Source organism: Tenrec ecaudatus, chromosome 17 (assembly GCF_050624435.1).
Source record: "Tenrec ecaudatus isolate mTenEca1 chromosome 17, mTenEca1.hap1, whole genome shotgun sequence".
In the NCBI taxonomy this organism is placed as follows: domain Eukaryota; kingdom Metazoa; phylum Chordata; class Mammalia; order Afrosoricida; family Tenrecidae; genus Tenrec; species Tenrec ecaudatus.
In genome coordinates, this window is record NC_134546.1 from 54,644,098 (window position 1) to 54,665,243 (window position 21,146).

A 21,146-nucleotide genomic window follows, 5' to 3' on the forward strand; every position below is an offset into this window, starting at 1 on the left:
CGCAGGAGACAGCCGTGGAGGTTTGCTTCTGTGAAGATGTACAGCCAAGGGGTCCAGATCACCCTGATACCAGGGTTTTGTTGTTGTTTGCGGGGAAGGATGGCGTGGAGTTGATTGAGTTGGTTCTTTCAGGTTTTGATTTTTATTTCAAGGAGTCTTTTCTTGGTTGTTGATCTTGTCTTAGCATCTGTAGTCATACCTGGGCCTGCTTTCACAGAAATACCACACAATTGCCAAGCAAGTTCATTTTCTACAGTGTAGGTGGCTGAGGAGCACCCCTGACTCCTAGCCCCAATAGCACCCCAGAGGAGAGAGGAAACATGCTTGGGGAGTGAGTGGCAGGTGGGGTTGACTGCGGACCTTTGGCTGGCACCGTGGGGCTTCAACCCCGGCTTCCTCAAGGCTCCGGGGTGCCAGCCAGAGGGAAGGCTGTCTTCTCTGGAGAAGAGTCCTCGCCTGCGCTTCCGTAAGCCTGGCATTCCTGGTTGCACGGAGACTGCCACGGGCCGCCTGTCTTTCCCTCCTCTGTGTCCCTGAGCCATGAATGAGGAGCGGAGGAGGCGCGTGATGGCAAGAGGCACAAACCCGACGCCCAAGTCTGTGTGGGAAGAAATACAGGCAGGATGCTCCATAGAAGCAAACGTTGGGAGGCTTGGTCGCCCGTATTCCCAACACGTTTTCAGGAACGAACAGAGATCAGTCCTTGGAAAGGGAAGGGGCTTCATGATTCAAAAAGCAGAGGTCAGCCGAAAGAGGAAGACCTTCCATGAGACGCACCGGCAGCCTCAAACAGCGCGACTGACAGTTGTGAGGGGTCCGGGACCAGGCATGTTCTGACTCCGTGGCACCTAGCAACTCTGTCTAACCCGCTCTTGTGTAGCTTACAAGTGAGTGGGTCCAAGACTTACCCTACTGGTCCCCATTAACACGAACCCTGTCTCCGAGTGGGGTTACACCCGCAGGTGTAAATAAGGATTAGGGCTCAGACACATCATTTGGGTGAAGGGAAGCAATTTCATCCATCATAGTAGATTGTTCTTATTGTTTATATTCTGGTATCTTGCCCTCCTCACTGAGTAGAGCAAGATTAACGCCAGTCTTTTGAGAAGTGATCTCTGTTGGCTCTCTTCTGTCCCCCCTCCTCCCCACCCCTTATTTGAATTGCTCTCTAACTTCTGTGTCGGGAGCTTTCTTTAATTAACTGGAGATCCTTGGCTATCAGTTCAGAATGAGGCCCTTAAACCTACTTGGAAGCTCTGTTTGCATGTATGTGATTAAACTGGGCTGAGCAGACAAGCTCGCCAGCCTGGTCGGCACAGTGCCCTCAGGGAGACTGGATCTGTTTGGGGCTGTGGACTTTCTCTAAAGAATTCTTCAGTCTCTTCGCCGGTGGGGCCCAGCCTGGAAAAGTGTCATGGGAGAAGAACAGGGGGAAGGGGTAGGGATTTTCACTATTTCTCTTGTAGATTTTCATGGAATCTCCCTGTCCTCAGGCTTGCACCTCACCTTGCCTTTCTGTTTGGGGGAGTTCTGAAGTGAGTCAGTGTAACCCCCTGGGGTACAAGTGAGACCAAACCCTTCCCGCCACATTCTCTTTGCCAAGAACGGGTGGAAATCTTTCTCAGAAAATGCCTCTGCTCTCAATTTCTTTGTCCTTTTGCGGTTATGCGGATTAGTTCCTTTATTGCCACTGTCACGACGCTACTGGATGGAGTGGCGTTTAACACTTGTCCCCTCATCTATTTGAACTGGAGCTTAAGGGATTTACCTCTAATGCCTTAGGAGAAATTAGTAGTAGGGAATTTTATTGGCAGTTTTGTTTTGTTTTTTAGTGTAGGGGGTAGGACTTAATGAGGGCAGGGTATCCCCCACTTCCCCTCTGGACAGGAAGTCTCCTTATTTTCTCCGGTCATAAAAGTAATACATACTTGTTACAGAAGATGGTAACTGTTGTGGACATAGACAGACTGGGTGACGGCACCCCACAAACCATCACCACCCACCTTGGCCCTGGCAGACCTGGTGGGAACAATCCACACGGCCCCGCTCTTGCTTGACTCTAGCTTGTCTCTTCCATTTCCTCCAGGTCTCCGGGAAACCTAGAGAAGAACCGCTACGGCGATGTGCCCTGCCTGGACCAAACGCGAGTGAAGCTGACCAAACGAAGCGGCCACGTTCAGGTAGGCAGAGAAACGCCGTCCATGCCAGTGCCCGGTCCCAAAGTGAAGCCGACGCGTGACTTCTCGTCTACATGGTGACTGTGGGCAAGCCCCTAACCATGCCGCTCACAGTCCTGGAGTGGAAGTGCAATGTTGCCATTGCAGGGTCTTGCATACAGCAGGAGCTCAATCAACGTTCCACAGGGTCTTGCATACAGCAGGAGCTCAATCCACGTTCCACAGGGTCTTGCATACAGCAGGAGCTCAATCCACGTTCCACAGGGTCTTGCATACAGCAGGAGCTCAATCAACGTTCCACAGGGTCTTGCATACAGCAGGAGCTCAATCCACGTTCCACAGGGTCTTGCATACAGCAGGAGCTCAATCCATGTTCCACAAGGTCTTGCATACAGCAGGAGCTCAATCCACGGTCCACGAGTCTCCCTTTCACTCTAGAGTCCCAGAGCCAGTTCCCCTGGTTCACTGTCCATCTGTTGCATGCGTGAGGCAACTGAAAAGACCACGGTTTGTGTTAGGCACAGAGCCTTGGTGGCATAGTGGTCACATGTTGGGCCGAGGTCTGCGAGGTCAGCCGTTCAAAGCCACCGGAAGCTCCATGGGCGAAAGATGGGGCTTTCTACTCCCCTAACGAGTTGACCCACCTGGAAACCCACATGGGCGGCTATTACACTGTCCTGCAGGGGCACTACGAGTCACCATGGACTCACTGGCAGTGTGCTTTGGTTTGTTTGCCTTTTGGAGAGTGTGGGATATATCTTAGTCCCGAAGGTGATGCTTTCCTTCCCTTTTTAACACTCAGGAGGGCTTCTGCTGCAGACTTGCCCAGTGCATCGCATTGTTTGACTGCTTCTCCATGGGTGATGACTGTGAACCCCAGTAAAATGAAATCCTTGGCCAGGTCATTCTTTCCTCCATTCACCTTGATGCTGCGTATTGAGCCGGTGGTGAAGGTTTCTATTGTCTTTGTAGTATAATCTATGCCGAAGGTGGCAGGATCTTCATCAGCAAGTGCTTAAAGACTTCTTCACTTTCAGCAAGCAAGATTGTGTCATTTGCATACGGCAGGTAGTTAATGAGCATTTCTCCGATTTTTTTAAAAATCATTTTCTTGGGGGCTCGTACAATTCTTATCACAATCGATCCATCCATCCATTGTGTCAAGCACATCTGTACATTTGTTGCCATCACCATTCTCAAAACATTTGCTTTCTGCTTGAGCCCTTGGTATCACTCCTCATTTCCCCCCCATTTCTCGGCTCGTGACGCGGTGTTCTTGGAGCGTTTGCTGAGCTTACAGAGTAAATCATTGGGGGAGAGGAGGGATACTCATACCTTGTTCTGTTCAGATGGATTGCTCTTGGCCCGTGTGCAGGTTCTGCACGAGTACACGTAAGCACTTTGAAATTCTCATTCTTCACAATGTTGCCTCTGGTTGGTTACGATCCCCACAGATGCGTGCCTTTGCACTGTCAACAAAACACAGGTGAACACCTTTCTGGGAGTCTGCTTCCAGCCGTGGTCCAGCTGATGTCAGCCACCACATCCTGGTTCCGAGTCCGCTTCTGGATCCAGCTCGAATTTCTGGCAGTTCCCTCGTGATGTGCTGCAACTGTTAGTTTGCTTTTTAAATTTCTGTCAGCAAACCTGTACTTCGTGTGATATTAATGATGCCGCTCAGTAGTTGCCGTTTCCCATTGGCTTACCGCACGTTCTCTCTGGAATGAGCCCAACCATGGGTCTCTCCCAGTTGCTTGGCCAGGCAGCTGTCTTTGGAATTCCTTGGTATAGATGCAGGAGCATTTCCGATGTTTCAGCCATTTGGTGTTCTTGGACTTTGTCGCCAGTGCCTGCAGTGCCACGGAGACATATTCCGTCCCCACCATCAGCGCTTCATCCTATGCTTCTTGCTGAAATGGTGGAACACCAACCATTCTCTTGGTCCAGTGACGCTTGTGCCCAGAGAGTCCTTTAACGCTGCAACCCAAGGCTTGACTGTTTTTTTCAGTTCTTCCACCTTGAGAAACGCTCACCGTGTAGCGCGGTTTTCTAACTCTAGGTCTTTATCCATTTAATTATCGTGCTTTATTGTGTCTTCCCCAATTGTCCTTTGAAATCTGTTCAATGCGGTTTCTTGGTGGTTTTTTTAAAAAATATATTCATTTAGCTTTAGCTACTCTTCATTGAAAACAAGTTCAAGAGTCGCTTCTCATCCATTTTGATCTTTCCTGTCTTTTCAATGATTTTTTTATTTCTTCATGTATGGTGCCCTTGATTTCATCCCACAGCTCGTCTGGTCTTCGATCATTAGTGTTTAGTGCATCAGATCTATCCTTGAGGTGGTCTCGAAATTCAGGCGGGATGTTTTCAAGGTTGTAATTTGGCTCTTAGAGACGTGTTTTTAGTTTTCTTCTTTAGCTTCAACTTGAACTCGGATTTGAGCAAGTTTGCCTGTACCACAGTCGGCCTCTAGCTGACTGATGATAGTGAGCTTCTCCATCAACTCTCTCCACAGATGATGTCCATTTGGTTCCCGCATACTCCATACAGTGAGCATACATGTACAGTAGTCATTTATGTTGTTATACAAATAGTTCTATTACCAATGAACAGGTTATTGATGTTTGATCAATGTCAGACTGCAGAAGTTGGTTAAAAAAATTCTTCAATTTTTTCATTTTAGGGGCTTGTAAAAAGATTTTCTCTCTTCTTAATAGGATAACTTTTGGAAAGTGTTTTTGCCTTATATTTTGGACATGTATGGTACATGAATTTGAGACTCTTAAGATCCTGGTTTCATTCTCTCACTCTTTTTTCTTTTTAAATTTTTAATTTTTTGGATTTCAGTCTCTTGGCCCTACTGTTTCAAGCCCATAAATTAAATTCATCGACCTACTCAGGCCTCTGGCAGATTTTCCTCTAGGAGCATCGGCTGAGAGTCTGACTGGCTAAGGAAAACTCCATCAAGATGACAGACATGGTCCTAGCTAGTGTGTCCTCTTGAGCGGTTATGTAATAGTTGGGTTGGTGCTCTGGAGTCAGAAACCACTGATTCTAATTGCTTTGTTAGCTCTTCCATCTCTAACACCTAGAACAGTGCCTAACACAGATCAGGTAATTAGTAAATATTTGGAATGGATGAGTAAATCTCAGTATACCAGGAAACTATTCCTGTCAGTTTGTAGTTAATCTGAAGATCATTGCCAAAGTTATTGTCCTTCTCATTTCTCCAAACATTCGTAGAAACTCTATTTACATGATAAATGAAGGCCATGTCTTGAAAGACATAGTCCAGCCAGAGTGTTCTGTAGACGAGAGTGTGGTGAGAGTTTGTCCTCAAATACTTGGGGGATGTAATTAGTCAGTAGGGACTAGACCTTGGAGACAGACATCATGCAAGGCAAAGTAGAGGCCAAGTGTAAAAGAGCAAGACTCTTAATGCGCTCCATTGATGCAGTGGCTAACACAGTGGGCGCAATCCCAGCAATAACTGAGGCCTTCACAAGGCCAGGCGTTGCATTCTGTGGTACATCCGATGATGGCACGTAACAACAAGAACACCAAGGGATGGAGCCAGAGAGCTGGGTTCAAGTCAGATTGGCCCCCGTACACCCATCCACAGCAGGTGAACTTGGACTTGCTGGTGAATTCTTCTACTCTGTCCTTATAAGGTCTCTCTGAGTCAGAATTGACTCAATGGCAGTAAGGGTTGTGAATTTTTCACAGATTTGCTCCTGGAATGTTATAGCGGTGTCCACTTTGTCCATACTCCTTCACATCAATTTGATTGCTTGTCTTCTGAACTTCTGATATCTATTGTCATCGATACCTCATGATCACACAGGCTGGTGTGCTGCTTCCATGTCGGCTTGGTGGCTTCCCTGCTAGATGGTCACTTGGTTTAAAACCTTTAAGACCCCAGATGCTATGTCTTTTAATAGCCGGGCACCATCAGCTTTCTTCACAATATTTGTTTGTGCACACGTTGTCTTCAGCGTTCATGTTGAGTATCATACAGTGCCAAATTATTAGAACAAACCGTTCTTGTACTGAGGATCCACATTCATCTGGTTCCTTATTGTATCTACATACAAATATATGTACATGGTCAAATACATGAATATTTATATATTTACATATACATTTCTATATTTATACCTATACATACAATGTTTACCTTCTTCTTCCTTCCTCCTTTTTTTCTTCCCTCCTGCCCCACCATCATAATTACCCATCGTTCACCTCTAAGTAAATCCTCTCGGATACGTTTCAATTGATCAACAGACCAGGAACACTACACCATCCTCCCCTTCTATTTTTCTGTTTTTTGGTTTTTCCCCCTCTTCTTCTATTTTAGTACCTGTGCTAATCTCTTGTCCCTGTAGTTGTTGACTCACCCCTCCCTTCCCACCACCTCCTCCCCTCTCATACCCCCAACCCCCATCCTAGAGCCGTGGGTCTATCACTGTCTTCTTGGGCTTACTTATCTTGTGTATTGTGTTAGTCTAGGGAAACAAATCCACAGAAACTCATATGTATAAGACAGAGTTTTTTTTTCCTCTCAACTTTATTGCTAACCCAGGGTTATATCAAGATAGAGTTTTATATAAAGGGTAAGTGTACATCAAGAAAGCATCCCCCCCAAAAAAAAGCATCCCAACCCAGTACTGTCTGAGCCCATAAGTCCAACATTAGCCCATATGTCTATGTCTGACACCGACCTGCAAAGTCCTCCTCAGTCTCAAAACACCTGCAATGACGCCAACTGCAGGAGGAAAGCTGAATCAGTGAGTGTGTAAGCATCTCAGCACTGGCAGGGGTCTCCACATGGCTGCTCCAGCACCCAGGGCCACATAGGGGTACGTCCATGTGGCTTCTCCTCAGGGATGTCTTGCAGGAAGTGAGCCTGGTCAGCTGAAGCAGGGAACTGGCTAAGGCAGCTGCACCCTGGTCCGACGATCAGAAAGCAAGAGACACGAGAACTCAAAAGGCGAAGCCACGGAGTCATTTCTCTCTCCGCCCTTCAGATAATCCCATATGTGTTTATTGGCCAGGTTGGCACAATAAACCTTAACTACCTCACCTGTCTTAAATAGGTAGACACAGAAAGAAAAAAAGACAAGAAGATTAAAAAAAACAAATACATAAATAGTTCCATTTCTAGTTGTTATTCTAACCCAGAGTAGATGACTACCTCTGTTAAATAGAGAGAAAGACTTGTTATAATCCACTAGTCCTGCCCCCAGTTCTCTCAGCTTTCCATGTGCCAGACCCGCTTACCCAACTTACACTTACACACTTACACTCTTTTGGTCCTCCACATTTGTGGCTGAAAGGCGCGTGCCCTGCAAGTCCCGTTGCTCTTGTTGCCATCAGGGATGGGGCGGTCTAGTGCCCCCCTCCACCCCATTCCACCTTTACTTTGAGTGTGGTCTCCTAGTGAGTAATCCTTGTGGGCTCTGCAGCCTGTAAATCTTCACAAAGCAGGCAGCCCCATCTTTCTCCCGTCGAGCGACCGTGGGTTTGAACAATCCACATTGTTCCAGTGCGTAACCTCCTGTGCCCCCAGCGGGGGGTGGGGATAGCATGTTGTTCGTAGGTCCCATCGGGTTGGTTCCCACCCTTAGCAACCCTACTTCCAAGTTCCGGTTGATGCCAACTATGTAACAACAGAACACGGCACTGCCCGGTCCTGCGCCACCTTCACCATTGTCCTGTGTTTGAGCCATCGATGCAGCCACTGTGTCTGTCACTCCCTCCTGTTGAGGGCCAATGAGTATCAGTGCATCTTGATTCCATGTTTGCTTAATTTCTAACGGAAAATATTGGTAGAATTCTTCAATAGCTTCGTCACTCGCTTTCGTAGGTGGTACGTAGACTTGAATAAGGGTTGTATTGATTGGATTTCCTGGAATGTGGATAAGTTCTCTCACAGACAGCATTGATTGTGCTTCAAGATCGAGCTTGACATGTCCTTCCGGATGACGAATGCAGTACCATTCCTCTTGATGTTGCCCTTCTCAGCATGATAAACTGTATGATTTTCTGATTAAAAGTAGCCAATACCCGTCTGTTTCCACTCACGAATGCCTAGTGTGTTGATCTTTCTGTGTTCCATTTCATGTTTGTCTACTTCCAGTTTTCCTAGATTCAAGTTTTGATTATAAATTGAAGTTTTCAGTGGTTTGTTTTTATTTTGAATTTATTTTGAATTGTGTCCCATCAGCAAATGAAAGGCCCATCGGCTTCACTCCGTTTCTGCCACCATGGTCGACCCTACTTTGAGAGCGTAGCTTCTCCTCAGTCGTATTTTGAGTGTCTTCTGACCTGAGAGGCCCGTGTTCTGACCCTCCTTCTGACAAATGTTCTGCTTCTATCTGACCGTTTTCACCCTGTGTGTGAGGTGTCCAGGTGCGACTTCCTCCGATGTGGACAGCCGGTTCCTTCCTTGACCGTTTTCACCCTGTGTGTGAGGTGTCCAGGTGCGACTTCCTCTGATGTGGACAGCCGGTTCCTTCCTTGAAATCCATTCTGAGCCTGGAAACTCCACTGAAACCTGTTCCCTTTGGGTGACCCGGCTTGGTATTCAAAATACCAGTGACACAATTCCCAGCACCCCAGGAACACACAAGCCACCACAGTAGGACAGACTGCCATTCAAGCATGTGTGTGATGTTTATTAGTAGTGTGGATTGGCATGTGCCAGTAAGCCTGCTGTACTTTCCTATGTACTCTATTCTGATCTTAGGAGAGATCTGGGGCGTACACTATGTCAGTGCCCAGACTTAGCAGAAAAAGGCTTTGGGCGATTATGGATCTCGCTGCAGGGAACATTTCTGTACCATTTTTTGTGTGGACATATGTTATCGGTTCTCGTGGACACATAGGAGGGTGTTTTAAAAAGTGCAGGGGCAAACCCCATGACCTTTGTACCTTTCTGCTGCACCTTCCAATGAAGACGCTTGAGTGGGAGCGAGCCAGGCCTTTAAAAACGGATCAGCCAGGCTTCCAGGATGTTTGCAGAGAGCTTGTGAGTAGAGCTAATAAAATGTGGTGCTGAAACAGGGGGCCTTGAGAGACGAGGGGAGGAGCCAGCAGCTGATCAGTGAGATGCCTGTACATTTGGCTCTGACTGGATGTTGCTTCGAATTAATCCAGGTGGTCATGGGGCCGCTGCTGAACCCATCCTGCTGATGGTCCTGTCCCCTCTCCAGCCTCACCGTGCCTCCTGCATGTGGCAGGATGAGCAGTGTGCTCTTGCTCAGCTTGCCCGGGGCTGCACATTCTAGCGGACGCCTTTTCTTTATTCTTGTCTCTCTCGGTAAATATATATGTCACAAAACAGTTGCTTTTTCAGCCATCTTCACATTATAGTTCAGTGACATTCATTATGCTGATCAGGGTGTTTAACCACTGCCCTTACCTGTTCCCAAGTTACACCATCACCCTTAACCATTGAGTTCTCCTTTGCCCTCCCTCCTGCTTTGGTCTTTATGCATTTGCCTAGTCTCGATGCGTCATGTAAGTGGGTATTAAATATGTATGTGTATATGGTTTATGAAAATATAACAACGTACCCAGGTACTGTTTGAATATGTTCAACCACCACCACACCTTGAGAACATTTTCAGAACCCCCAAAACACCCTGTGTTGTCTTTACAGTTGCTCCCCATTTTCTTTTCCACTCCCCGCCCCCCGCAGCCTTAGGCAACCATGCATCCAGCTTCATCCTCGTAGTGCCCTGTTGTGGGCACAAAGACCCCTTAGAGTAGGCGGCTTTGTTCATGTAGCATGATGTCTTCCGGGTTCGCTTGGGTGCAGCGTGTACCAGTACGTCGTCAGTCCTCATCCGTGACAAGCCACATTCTGTTGTAGGGCATGCCACCTTTATTTATTTTTCCATTTATCAGCTGAAAGATAATTTGGAATGTTTCTCTCCCCCCCCCCCCGCCATTTTTATTTTTGCTATTATGACTATCGCTGCAGGGAATAGTCTGTATCATTTTTTAAACGTTTTATTAGGGGCTCATACAGCTCTTATCACATGTATCATTTTTTTGAAGGCTATTGGTTCTTTATTTTATTTATTTATTTTTTTAACAATTTATTGGGGCTCATACAATTCTTATCACCGTTCATACATATACACACATCAATTGTATAAAGCACATCTGTACAGTCTTTGCCCTAATCATTTTTTTCTCTTTTCTTTTTTTACATTTTATTAGGGACTCATACAACTCTTATCACAATCCATACATATACATACATCAATTGTATAAAGCACATCCATACATTCCCTGCCCCAATCATTCTCAAGGCATTTGCTCTCCACTTAAGCCCCTTGCATCAGGTCCTCTTTTTTTTTTTTCCCTCCCTCCCCGCTCCCCCAACATGTATCATTTTTTATATGGACGTATGTTTTCGGTTCTCTTGGTGCTTTAAAAAGGTGCATGGAAAAATCCTATGATCCCTGTGCCTCTCTGAGCCTCTTTTCAGTCGAGTCATGGAGGGGATGGTGAGGCCCTGGGCTCAGATGAGCCGAGCTTCTAGGGAGGGCAGGGCAGCCGAGCCGGAGCCACGGCCAGTTCAGTGGTAGCAGTTGGACTGACTGTCCACGGATGCTGCAGGGTCTGCAGGTCATGATGTTTACGAGCCATGAAGCATGTGGAGCCTCAAGTCAAACAAGCTTGTCAGAGCCTCCCAACGCTGCCTCTCCTGATGGTTAATGCCGGGGTGGAATTCAAACCCCGAAGGACAGACGGGCGGCAGCACTGATGCTGAGTGTGAGCAACCAAGACATGCCACGAGTGTTTGAAGCCCCTTCATGGGTAGGAGTGGGCCGTGTAGACAGCCTTTCCAGACCTGCCAGAGTATTTTTCGACGTGGCTGCACTACGTCATAGTCTACTTAGTGTTCTCATGGATTCCAGTCTTTCTGCGTCCTTAACCAACACCGTCCTCCGTCCCGGTGCGGGCAGTCCTCCTAGGCAACGTGGAGTGGCATCAAATTGCGGTTTTGATTGACATTTCCCCCGTGGCTAATGACTTTGAGCAGGTTTTCATGGGCTTATCAGTCATTTAGGTATCTTCTTGGGAGGATTGTGTTTTTAGACTCTTGGCCCATGTTTAAAGTAGGTTCTTTCTCCTTTTTGTTCCTTGAGTGTTATGAGTTATTTATGTATTCCAAGGAGCCTTGGTGGTGCTCTCAGATAAACACTGGATTGATGAATACAGGGCCCAGGGTTCAAACCCCCCAACCCCCCCTAGGGAGAATAGAGAGGCTCTCTGTTTCCCTCAAAGACTCACAGCCTCAGAACCCTCAGATAGAGTTGCTAGGAGTCAGAGTCGACTGGTTGGCAGTGAGCTTGGTTTTTGGAGTTTTGTGTAGTCTAGGGCAGGCGCCCTCAAACTTTTTAAACAGGGAGCCAGTTCACTGTCCCTCAGACCCGTTGGAGGGCTGGACTCTAGATTTAAAAAAAAACAACAACTATGAATAAGTTTCTATGCACACTGCACATAACTTATTTTGAAGTAAAAAACAAAAACGGGGCAAAACACCTCGGCGGGCCTTAGTGTGAGGACGCCTGGTCTAGAGAATCCACTGTTCATGATGTTGATTTCAACTTTTGGCGACCCGGTAGGATAGGATAAGACCTGTTCCATCGGGCTTCTGTGGCTGTAAATCTTAAGGAAGCTAACTGCCACATCTTTCCCTACAGAATGACTGACCTTTCAGTTAGCAGGCAAGTGCTTTGACACCAGGAATTAGCATATTCTAGATCTAAGTCCCTTATCAGAGCTCAGATAGGTTGATGTTCCTTGCTTTTGAGTTGAATCCAGCTCATGCTCTGTGGTGACCCCCTGTGTTACAGAGTAGAACTGTTCTGTAGGGATTTCCTGGGTGCCATCAACTCTGTGGGAGTGAGTTTTTGTTTTTTAATCCTTATGAAAGCAATTTTGCATGCCATGTACTTATGAATATTTTGTATATTTATGCACTTCTTCACTTTTAAAATTTTGTTGTTGAAAATACACACAGGAAAACCTAAGACCGTGTGTCTTCGCTTCTTTGAATCACACGGCGTTCATTTTAATGGAGTCCAAGCTATCTAACGTTTCTTGTATGGCCTGTGCTTTTAAGTATACTTTGCCAGAACTATGGTCACAAAGATTTACTCCTGTTCTGAGAGTGGTTTAGATTTAGCACTTACGTTTAGGTATGCAGTCTATTGGGAGATAAACTTTATGTATGGTGTGAGGAAAGGCTCAGGCCTTACCCTTCTGCTTGTGGACATTCCGTTGGCTGAAGGGCGATGTCGAATTGTTCTTTTCACGTATTTTCTGCTTGACAAGAAGCCTGCCCACACCTTGGGTTGTATTTGCCAGGACCTAATTTCTCATCCGAAGTCTGTAATGGTGTCTGTCTCTCTCTTTCCATCATTAGACAGATTACATCAATGCCAGTTTCATGGATGGCTACAAGCGGAAGAATGCTTACATTGGCACACAAGGTAAGGTGGCCCGTGCCATCTGGTTACAGCTCCTTGTGCTGGATGACGGCATCATTGATTTGACTGACTCATTTCATTGGGGGCTCGTACAGCTTTTAACACAATCTAAACATCTCTCCGTTGTATCCAGCACAGTTGTACATGTTGCCAGTGTCATTTTTAAAACAGTGTCTTCTACTTGAGCCCCTGGCATCAGCTCATTTCCCCCTCCCTCATGAACCCGTGAGGATTTACAATTTTTTTTTTCATGCCTTACGCCGACCACCGACTGTCTCCCTTCACCCGCTTCTCTGTTGTCCGTCCCCCTGGGAGGGGGTTCTATGTAGGTCATTGTGATCGGGTCTCCCTTTCCCCCCACCTTCCCCTTCCCCTCTTGGCATCACTGTGCTCATAATTGTGGGTTTATTGATGGCACGATTTTTAGAGGACACACAACACTGCTACTCACAAGTCGGGGGAGGGCATGTCTTAGTATCCTCCATGTGAGGGAGCTTTACCGCTCCTTGGCCAGTGACGCTCGCCATGTTTGGTGGAGGAGGCAGAGTCATCCCAGGGAAAATCTAGAAGGTTTCCTCTCTGCACCTCTCCCCTTCCACCTCCCCTCCCACCATGCCTTTGTCGTTCCATGCACGGACGGTGCGGTGTCTTTGCTGGCTCCTCGACTGTCACGGAGCATGGCATGGTGGCAGTGCTCAGACGCCGACAGTCTGGGCGACATCTGACGCTGGGGTACTAGGTGGGTTTCAGATGGAGTGTCCATAAGTGCACCCGACTTGACCTCTGCCCAGCTCAAGGAGAAGAGGGTGGGAAGCATGCTCATCACATGGGCGTGAGACCCTTCGGTCGTCGCAGACTACGGCCCGCGGGCCGCATGGGGCCCGCTGAGGACATTTATCCGGCCTGCCAGGTGTTTTTGCCCCGTTTGGGTTTTTCACTTCAAAATAAGCTATGTGCAGTGTGCATAGGAATTGTTCATAGTTGTTTTTTTAAAACTATACTCCGACCCTCCAACGGGTCTGGGGGACAGTGAACTGACCCCCTGTTTAAAACGTTTGAGGACCCCTGAGCAAAGCTTCCACATGGTCATTGTGACAAGCTGACGATTAAGATCGCCACGCCTGAGGACTCAGCGGTAACACGAACATTTTGGAGCTTCTCCTAGACCTTTTTCGATGCCCGTCCGCAGTTAGCTTCGGACGTGTCAACTCATCAGCAAAGTGGGCTCCTTCCAGACATTCTCACGCTCGTGGACTGGTGTCTGGGGAATACCTTTACAGAGCAGAAGACACAGCGCTCCCAATGTGCCTCCTTTCTGAGCTGCTGCACTCATGCCCACAGCACTGCGTAATGTACGGGCCCTCTTGTTGCACGCGCAGCGCATTGCCCAGCCCCGACCCGCTCAGACTCCTGCAAAGGGAGCGCTCCAGCAACACCAGGTGCAAGTGCTTGCTGAAGGGTTTTCCGAAAAATGGCCGTGGAGCCAGTGGAGAACCCGATCCACGGGCAAAATAGACCCTTGGTGCCACTGCCTTGAGCGCAGGGGAGAAAAGCATAGGATTGTCTCTCCTGAGCGTCCGTCCAGATGACAGCCAAGGGAAGCCCCCGAGCACTTCTCCCGAGTCAGAATTGGCTGGATGGGAGCAGGCCTGGTTTTGCCTTTTTGGCTCAAAGGCAGTTGGCAGCAAGCAACTATCTTCAAAGGCCCCATTGAGTGCCCGGCCCGAGCAGCCTCTGAACTATAAAGGGCGCGGTAGGCCGCACCGCCCCTTGCCCTCAGGACCCTGCTTGCTGAGACCCGGATGGTTGCCCACAAAGTAAAATGATGATGCGACCAAATCAATTAAATGGTCCCACTGTCTGGTCCAGGTGTGTTCCCTCCCACATCCCTCCCCACCCAGAACTCGGGTGAGGGAGCCACCCAGGGGGCGTGGTGGTGCGAGGGCCCTACAAGGACTAGGTCGGTGGCGCTTGGAAATGGGTAGAGCGTGAAGCGCCTTAGAGGCGAGGAGACGGCTTGAGCAAAGGCATGGAGACAGAAGGGAGCATGCGGGAATCGACTCTAATGAGTCAGGGAAAAAATGGTTTCCAGTTAAACTGGTTGGGGTATCCAGAGACTGGTGGCCATTGGGCTTCTAACTTCAAGGTCAGTAGTTCTAAACCACCTGCTGCTCGGAGGGAGAAAGAAGAGACTCCTCCAGCAAAGAGTTACAACTTTGGAAATGCCCAGGGGCGTTTACACCTGTCCTCCAGGGTCGCTCTGAGGCAGAATCAGCCCAATGGCAGTGAATTTAGTTTCTGAGTTTGGGCTTAAAGTGTCCAGGATTAGACTAGGAGGGAAAGAGACCTTTTTGGAATTGTAAGACTAAGGCGGTGGTTTTGGGTTTGTTGTTGTTGTTCAACTAAGATGGTGTTACAATAAAGCAGCCAAAAGGTGATAAAGGCCTTGGATGGGGCCATGATACTGGGGAGGGGACCGAGAGATAAAACTAAAGCATTTCAAAGGCAGAAACCTCCCTGGGGCTTGGTGACAGAGATGGGGAATTGCAGGCTAGTGACCAGCAGAGAGCATGAGAGCTATGATGACAGACAGGTACACTTGGCCTGGCTGTGCTGGTGGCTGCAGGCCTGAGGAGAAGCCTCTGAGAAGGTACAGACAGACCGCTCTCTCGTTAAGATGCAGGGTCTGCCTCCTGGCTGCTGCCTCCTGGCTGCTGCTGCTGCTGCTGGGCCAAGGCCCGTCCTGCGTAACTGGAGCAGGCAGCCAGTGTCTGTGCTTTGGAGTTTGAGTGGGCAGCCAGGAGGGCAAACGCAGCTCCCAGGAGGGGAGAAGAACCCCCCCCCCCCCCAGGGTCAAGCTCCTGTCTTCTCCTTTCCTTCCAGGCCCTTTGGAGAACACCTACCGTGATTTCTGGCTTATGGTGTGGGAGCAGAAAGTCCTGGTGATTGTCATGACCACCCGGTAAGTGCTCCCCCAACCCCTGCCTCAGCTCCCCACTCTAACCTGCCCCCGCACGGGGGTGATTCAGGAGAGGAGCTTGGTTTTCGCCTTCTGAGATACCTGGAGGATTAGGGAAGTCATAGTAAAGAATGTGCCCATGTCTTAATTATCTCATAGCCGCTCAGGTTAGCCTGGCCAGGGATGGTGGAGATTGCAAGGTCTAACGCGTCAAAGCGCCCATCCATGGCGCTGGTGACCGCTGGCCACTTAGAACCTGTTTGAGGTCTTGCCTTTGCCACTGCACGATGGACTAGAGAACATAGAGGCACTTCCTTCCCCTGAAGCTGGCCCTGTTTCCAGAGGGCAGCTGTTGGCCATGTTCCTGAGCTACCACCCCCTTCTCCTCCTCCTCCGCCTCCTTCTCCTCACCTCTCTGGCCACTCTCTGCTCATTCCCATTTCTACTTGCGGCTGAACTTCAGAAAGGAGAGATGTAGCACAGTCGTTGGGGCAGGAAGGAAACTTGATGAAAGGAATTCTTTAAAATCTTTAAAAGTTTTTGGTCTTCTATATCTGCCAAAAAGTCAGGAATGACCTATTTCATCTTTATCTCAATAATCATAACTTTCAGATGAGGGGAGGGAAAAAATAATAAGTGACAGTCTTTGCTGGGTTCCCTTCCCCAGGGTACTGTGTACATGTGTACACACACATATATATGTATATATATGTATGTGTGTGTATATATATGTATGTGTATATATGTCTGCCCCCTGCCCCAATGGTGGACAGGAGGGAGTGGGTGAAGGTCCACAAGGGAGTATTTTGGAGCCAGTGGTGAGGTCGACCTTCAGACTCTACCCAAATCTCCCCTGGCATCCCAAGAGCTGTGCCTTTCCCCTTGTCTGTCAGCCAGGGGTCTTTTGGGGAGGCAGGTAGAGACGGAACAGTGGCGGGGGTAGAGGCCCGAATGCTCCAAGCACCCCCTCCCACCTTTCTCTTTTTCTTCAGCGGCTCAGCATTGCTCCCATATATGAGAGGGACATCAGGTCATGCAGAGTAAGCACTCACTGTCTGCTCAAAGAGCACATGCTGAAATCCATCAGCTTGGGAAGAAGAGGCTTCCTCCCACCACCCCCTGCCCCCCCTTTTTTTAGCCAAGAAGCAGGGGTATAAGCCAGAGGCAATGCGAGGGATTGGCACTGCAGCCAGGCCCGCAGCAGGTGATAGTGGGGAGAAGGAGGATGGGAGGCTTACTTTGCCCCTTGTGTCCTCAGCTTTGAGGAGGGTGGCCGGAAGAAGTGCGGGCAGTACTGGCCACTAGAAAAAGACGCTCGGATCCAGTTCGGTGGCTTCCTCACAGTGACCAACCTAGGAGTGGAGAACATGAATCACTATAAGAAAACCATCCTGGAAATTCACAACGCCGAGGTAAGTTCAAAGGTGGGGGGGGGGGGGCGCGACATTTCTACTGTAAGGGAAATCTCCCTGGGGAGCAGGCAGGATTCCAGGGAGATTATGATAAATTGCTTCCATTTTTCTGGGAACAGGATCAGGAGCCAATTAGCCATGTTGGCTCAACATCACTGTGGCATTACTTAGGAATAAAGCTTCGAACGTAAGAAGTCTGGGTCCTAGTCTAATAATTCTGCCCTCTCCAGTGTTTAACCCCTTCCTCGCCGGGTTAGAGTTGGCAGGACCCCACGGCAGTGAGTCAGAGCTGAGCTTGCAGGGGGCGGGGGGGAGGCGGCACTTTGGGCTTGTGGGAGGGAGTTGTGGAGAAAAGCTGAGGCTGGTACCAGTGGAGTAGGGGCGTGGGTAGGGTGGGTACAATCTGGAAAAGCCACAGTGAATGGTGGGTAGGCTTCGTAGGGGGGGAGGTAGGCAGAAATGAGCTCATTAACTCTGTTCCCCTCCAAGGACCGGCAGAAACGCCAGGTGACCCACTTCCAGTTTCTGAGCTGGCCAGATTATGGCGTCCCCTCTTCGGCAGCTTCCCTCATTGACTTCTTGCGAGTGGTCAGGAACCAGCAGAGGTTGGCCATCAGCAGCCTAGGGGCACGCTCCAAAGGGCACTCCCCCGAGCCCCCCATCGTGGTCCACTGCAGCGCGGGCATTGGCAGGACAGGTAATGCTCCTGACGCAGCCCCTGAGCAGTGTATTCAAGGCAGTACGGGGTGGGGTGGGGTGGAGGTTGGTGTTGGGGTGTGTGTGCGTATGTGTACAACAAAGCTCAGAGGCCTCATCTGAAACAGTGGCTCACTCACTGCACTGATAACCACAAGGTCGGCAGTTCAAACCCACCAGCCATTCTTTGAGAGAAAGAGGGGCTGTCTGCTCCCCTCGAGATTTACCCTCTCAGAAACCCAAAGGGGCCGTTTTTCTCTGGCCTGTAGGGTCTGAGCAAGGAGTCAGAATCACCTCATCAGCCACAGAGTGGGCTGTGGTCAAGGACCAGCCAAAAAAACAGTGCCCGCGCGTGCCCACTAATGATCAGTGCTTTGTCCTTCCCAGCTGCGGAGCCCTCAGTATTTGGACCCTGCTCCCCACCGAGGTGCCTGCCCTGCACTGCGCTCTACTCTGCTGCCAGTTAGCAGCCTTTGCCTTTAGGAGATGGGCATCCTCCCGAACCCCTCCCCAGGGAGGGGAGCACTGTGCCCATTGCAGAGTCCACTGAAAGAAAGCTGGGGAGGCTGGGTTTGTGCTCGGACTCCGTGGGTACCTTGTGGAGTGCCTGACAAATAGGGCCCCGGGGTGGGTGTGCTGTCTGTCTGCCTCCTATTGAAAGAGGTGGTGCTCTTCTTTGCCACCTTCCTACCTCGCCACCTGCACCCCCACATTTGTCCTGAGACTAGAGTCTGTGTCTCTTTCCTCTGGCTTCTCAAAGCCCAAGTCGCCCTCCCGCCTCCTTTCTAGGCCTCAGGCCAGCTGGTCCCTTGCCAGGAGGCAACTTGCCTTTGAATCCCTTCATCCGGTTGGCGAAGATTGGGTTCTCAGGCTGGTTTGGCCGAGGGGAGGGGAGGGGAGGGGAGGGAAGGGAAAAGAGGTGAAACAGGGATGACCACTTCCTAACCGTCCTTCCTTCCCTCAGGTACCTTCTGCTCCCTGGACATCTGCTTGGCCCAGCTGGAGGAGCTGGGCACCCTGAACGTGTTCCAGACCGTGTCCCGCATGCGCACCCAGAGGGCGTTCAGCATCCAGACCCCCGAGCAGTACTATTTTTGCTACAAGGCCGTCCTGGAGTTCGCTGAGCGGGAGGGCATGGTGCCCTCCAGCCACAACCTACTGGCCTTGGAGGGGGTCAGTAACTGTCTCACGAGCCTCCCACCTGCTGGCCAGCCTTCCATAAACTCCCCTGGACACCGCTGAGCCGACAGGTTGCCATCAGTTATGCTGACACCATGGACCAACTTCTCTCTCTCTCTCTTTCCCGTGTCTCCCAGCACACGTCCTGTACACAAGGCCCCCTTTCCCTCTGGCTAGATAGACGTGGGGAAATTGCCCCCAGGAAGGGCCAGCAGCAATGCGTTCTTCACTCCCAGCACCTGCTATCGAACTGTGCCTTATTAAAACCAAAATGTGGCTATCTATTTTTGCCAGGGGCCCCCAGGTCACTGGGGAAGGAACCTCCCCGCCCCCACCCCAATGCCTTTCTCCTTCCTGAGGTCTCCACTCCCCCACTCCTTCCCTTTTGCTCACATTTGATAGGGAGGTTCAGTGAGAGGCCTCCCTCCCCACAAGAGAGCTTGACCAAGTTACCTATTCTACAGAACATCCCGAGTAGTGCCAAGCACGTTTATACCTAGGGCGCGTGTCCCAGGCTTTGCTGTAATTCTGTGAGCGTGTGCGTGTGTGTTTATGTGTGTGTGTGTGTGTATGTGTGCGTGCACTTAGTGTATGGGTCCACATGTATGTGTGTGTATATATTCCATATTGTATGTGATACTATGGTCGTATTCTATAAATACATATACACACAGAGAGTCCTTTGTAGACGTTCGTGGGGCTTCGCGGTGCAGTGAAGACCTGCTTGCTTCTAGCCCCCACTGTTTCTCCTGGAGTAGCTGGGGCCGGGGGTGGGGGTGGGGATCCCGGCTGCTGTTGATGGCAGAGAGGTGGAGGAGGACACATGGACATCCCTCTTCAGGCTCCTGTCCCAGGCCTCTGTCCTTAAATAATGACTTCTCTCCCTGACGTCCCTGGGTGGCACACACAGGCTTAGCTAACCGAAAGGCCAGAGGTTCAAGTACACCCGGATGTGTCTTAGATGAGGGGCCTGGAGATCTGCTGGAGAAATGAGCAGCCATGGAAGACCCTGTGGCGGGCACAAAGTGTAACGGGGCGGGGAGGGCGGGAGTCGGGGGTCCACTCAAGGGTAGCTGGTTTTTAATCTCCCTTTAGGACGCTGCCCATAGGAGCCCAGCATACTGGCTGTGGTGACACTGGCCGAGTTCAGTATGATTGCCCTGATCTGATGATTGTCCTGTTTACGTTGCCAATTCTGGGAACCGACCCTCACTGTGATTCCCGACCCTCTGCACCCTCACTGGCCTCTCCGAGACGAGTCTCCGGAGGGAAGGCTGAACTCACTGAGCAGCCAGAGCTAAAATCAACCGGTACGAAGTGAAGTCGGACAGTTAAGGTTGGAGCGCCCAGGCCAAGAGAGCGAGCGAGCGAGCGAGAACTGCTCTGAGAATTGGAGCCAGGGGCCCTTTTTCCTTTGGTGGAGGGTTCCTGTTCTTAGGCAAATCATCCCATCTCTCCTTGCCGCCTAGCCTGCCAGGCCCTGGAGCTGGAGCTGGCACCAGGGGGTGGGGGTGGGGGTGGGGGTGTGATTCGGTGTCAAAGAAAAGTTTACACCCTGGCTCAGTGAGGAGGTCCCCCATCATCACTTTGGCCCCCGCCCATCCAGCCCACCCTGCTTGCTCCCAGCCGGGATGGAGTCGCAGCATACCACATTCCCAAGAAAAAAGCCAGGAACCCCTGAGCCTTCTTTCCCCCCAGCCCCCACCCCCCATCACAGAAGATGAGGTTGGCAGCTGATCAGACCTCAATAATTTTATACTGTAATAAGCTCTTCGAATGTGTATATTCTTATTTTTACAATATTTTCATTTTGTATTTAACATCAATGGACTGAGTCAGATTCAGAAATAATTGTAAATGTTCATATTCAATATCTTACAGCGATACAGTTTTGTATTTACATATAAATATACCAACATGATCAAATCCTTTTAGTTTCATCAATTAAGCATCTTGGGGCTGGGAAGGTGAGGAGGGAGTCCAACAGGTGGTTTGGGTGGGATGGGAGTGGGGTGGGGGGGGCATCAAGGAGGGACCTGAGGCTTCAACACTCTAGATTTTCAGTTCTGAGGGCCACCCACCTTGTCAGCCATGGCCTTGGCTCTGGGAGAAGTTGGGAACTTCCTGGGTATCAGGCTCTTTGTTTTCTCTCCAACTGCCCCTCGCAAACCTCCTACAAATCCAGGCATGCTGCCCTCTCCCCGTTCTCTTA

General features: G+C 49.7%; 1 protein-coding gene across 1 annotated transcript in view; it reads left to right on the top strand.

The window, feature by feature from the left end:
* Positions 1–20,754, top strand: part of PTPN9 (protein tyrosine phosphatase non-receptor type 9) — a 104,006-nt gene extending 83,252 nt beyond the window's left edge. The window contains exons 8-13 of the mRNA XM_075536159.1: positions 2,087–2,180; positions 12,625–12,691; positions 15,572–15,650; positions 16,906–17,059; positions 17,549–17,756; positions 18,720–20,754. Of these exons, the coding sequence (XP_075392274.1) occupies positions 2,087–2,180; positions 12,625–12,691; positions 15,572–15,650; positions 16,906–17,059; positions 17,549–17,756; positions 18,720–18,997 (880 nt within the window). The 3' untranslated portion in view covers positions 18,998–20,754. The remainder of the gene's footprint in view (positions 1–2,086; positions 2,181–12,624; positions 12,692–15,571; positions 15,651–16,905; positions 17,060–17,548; positions 17,757–18,719) is intronic.
* Positions 20,755–21,146: the final 392 nt, after the last annotated feature.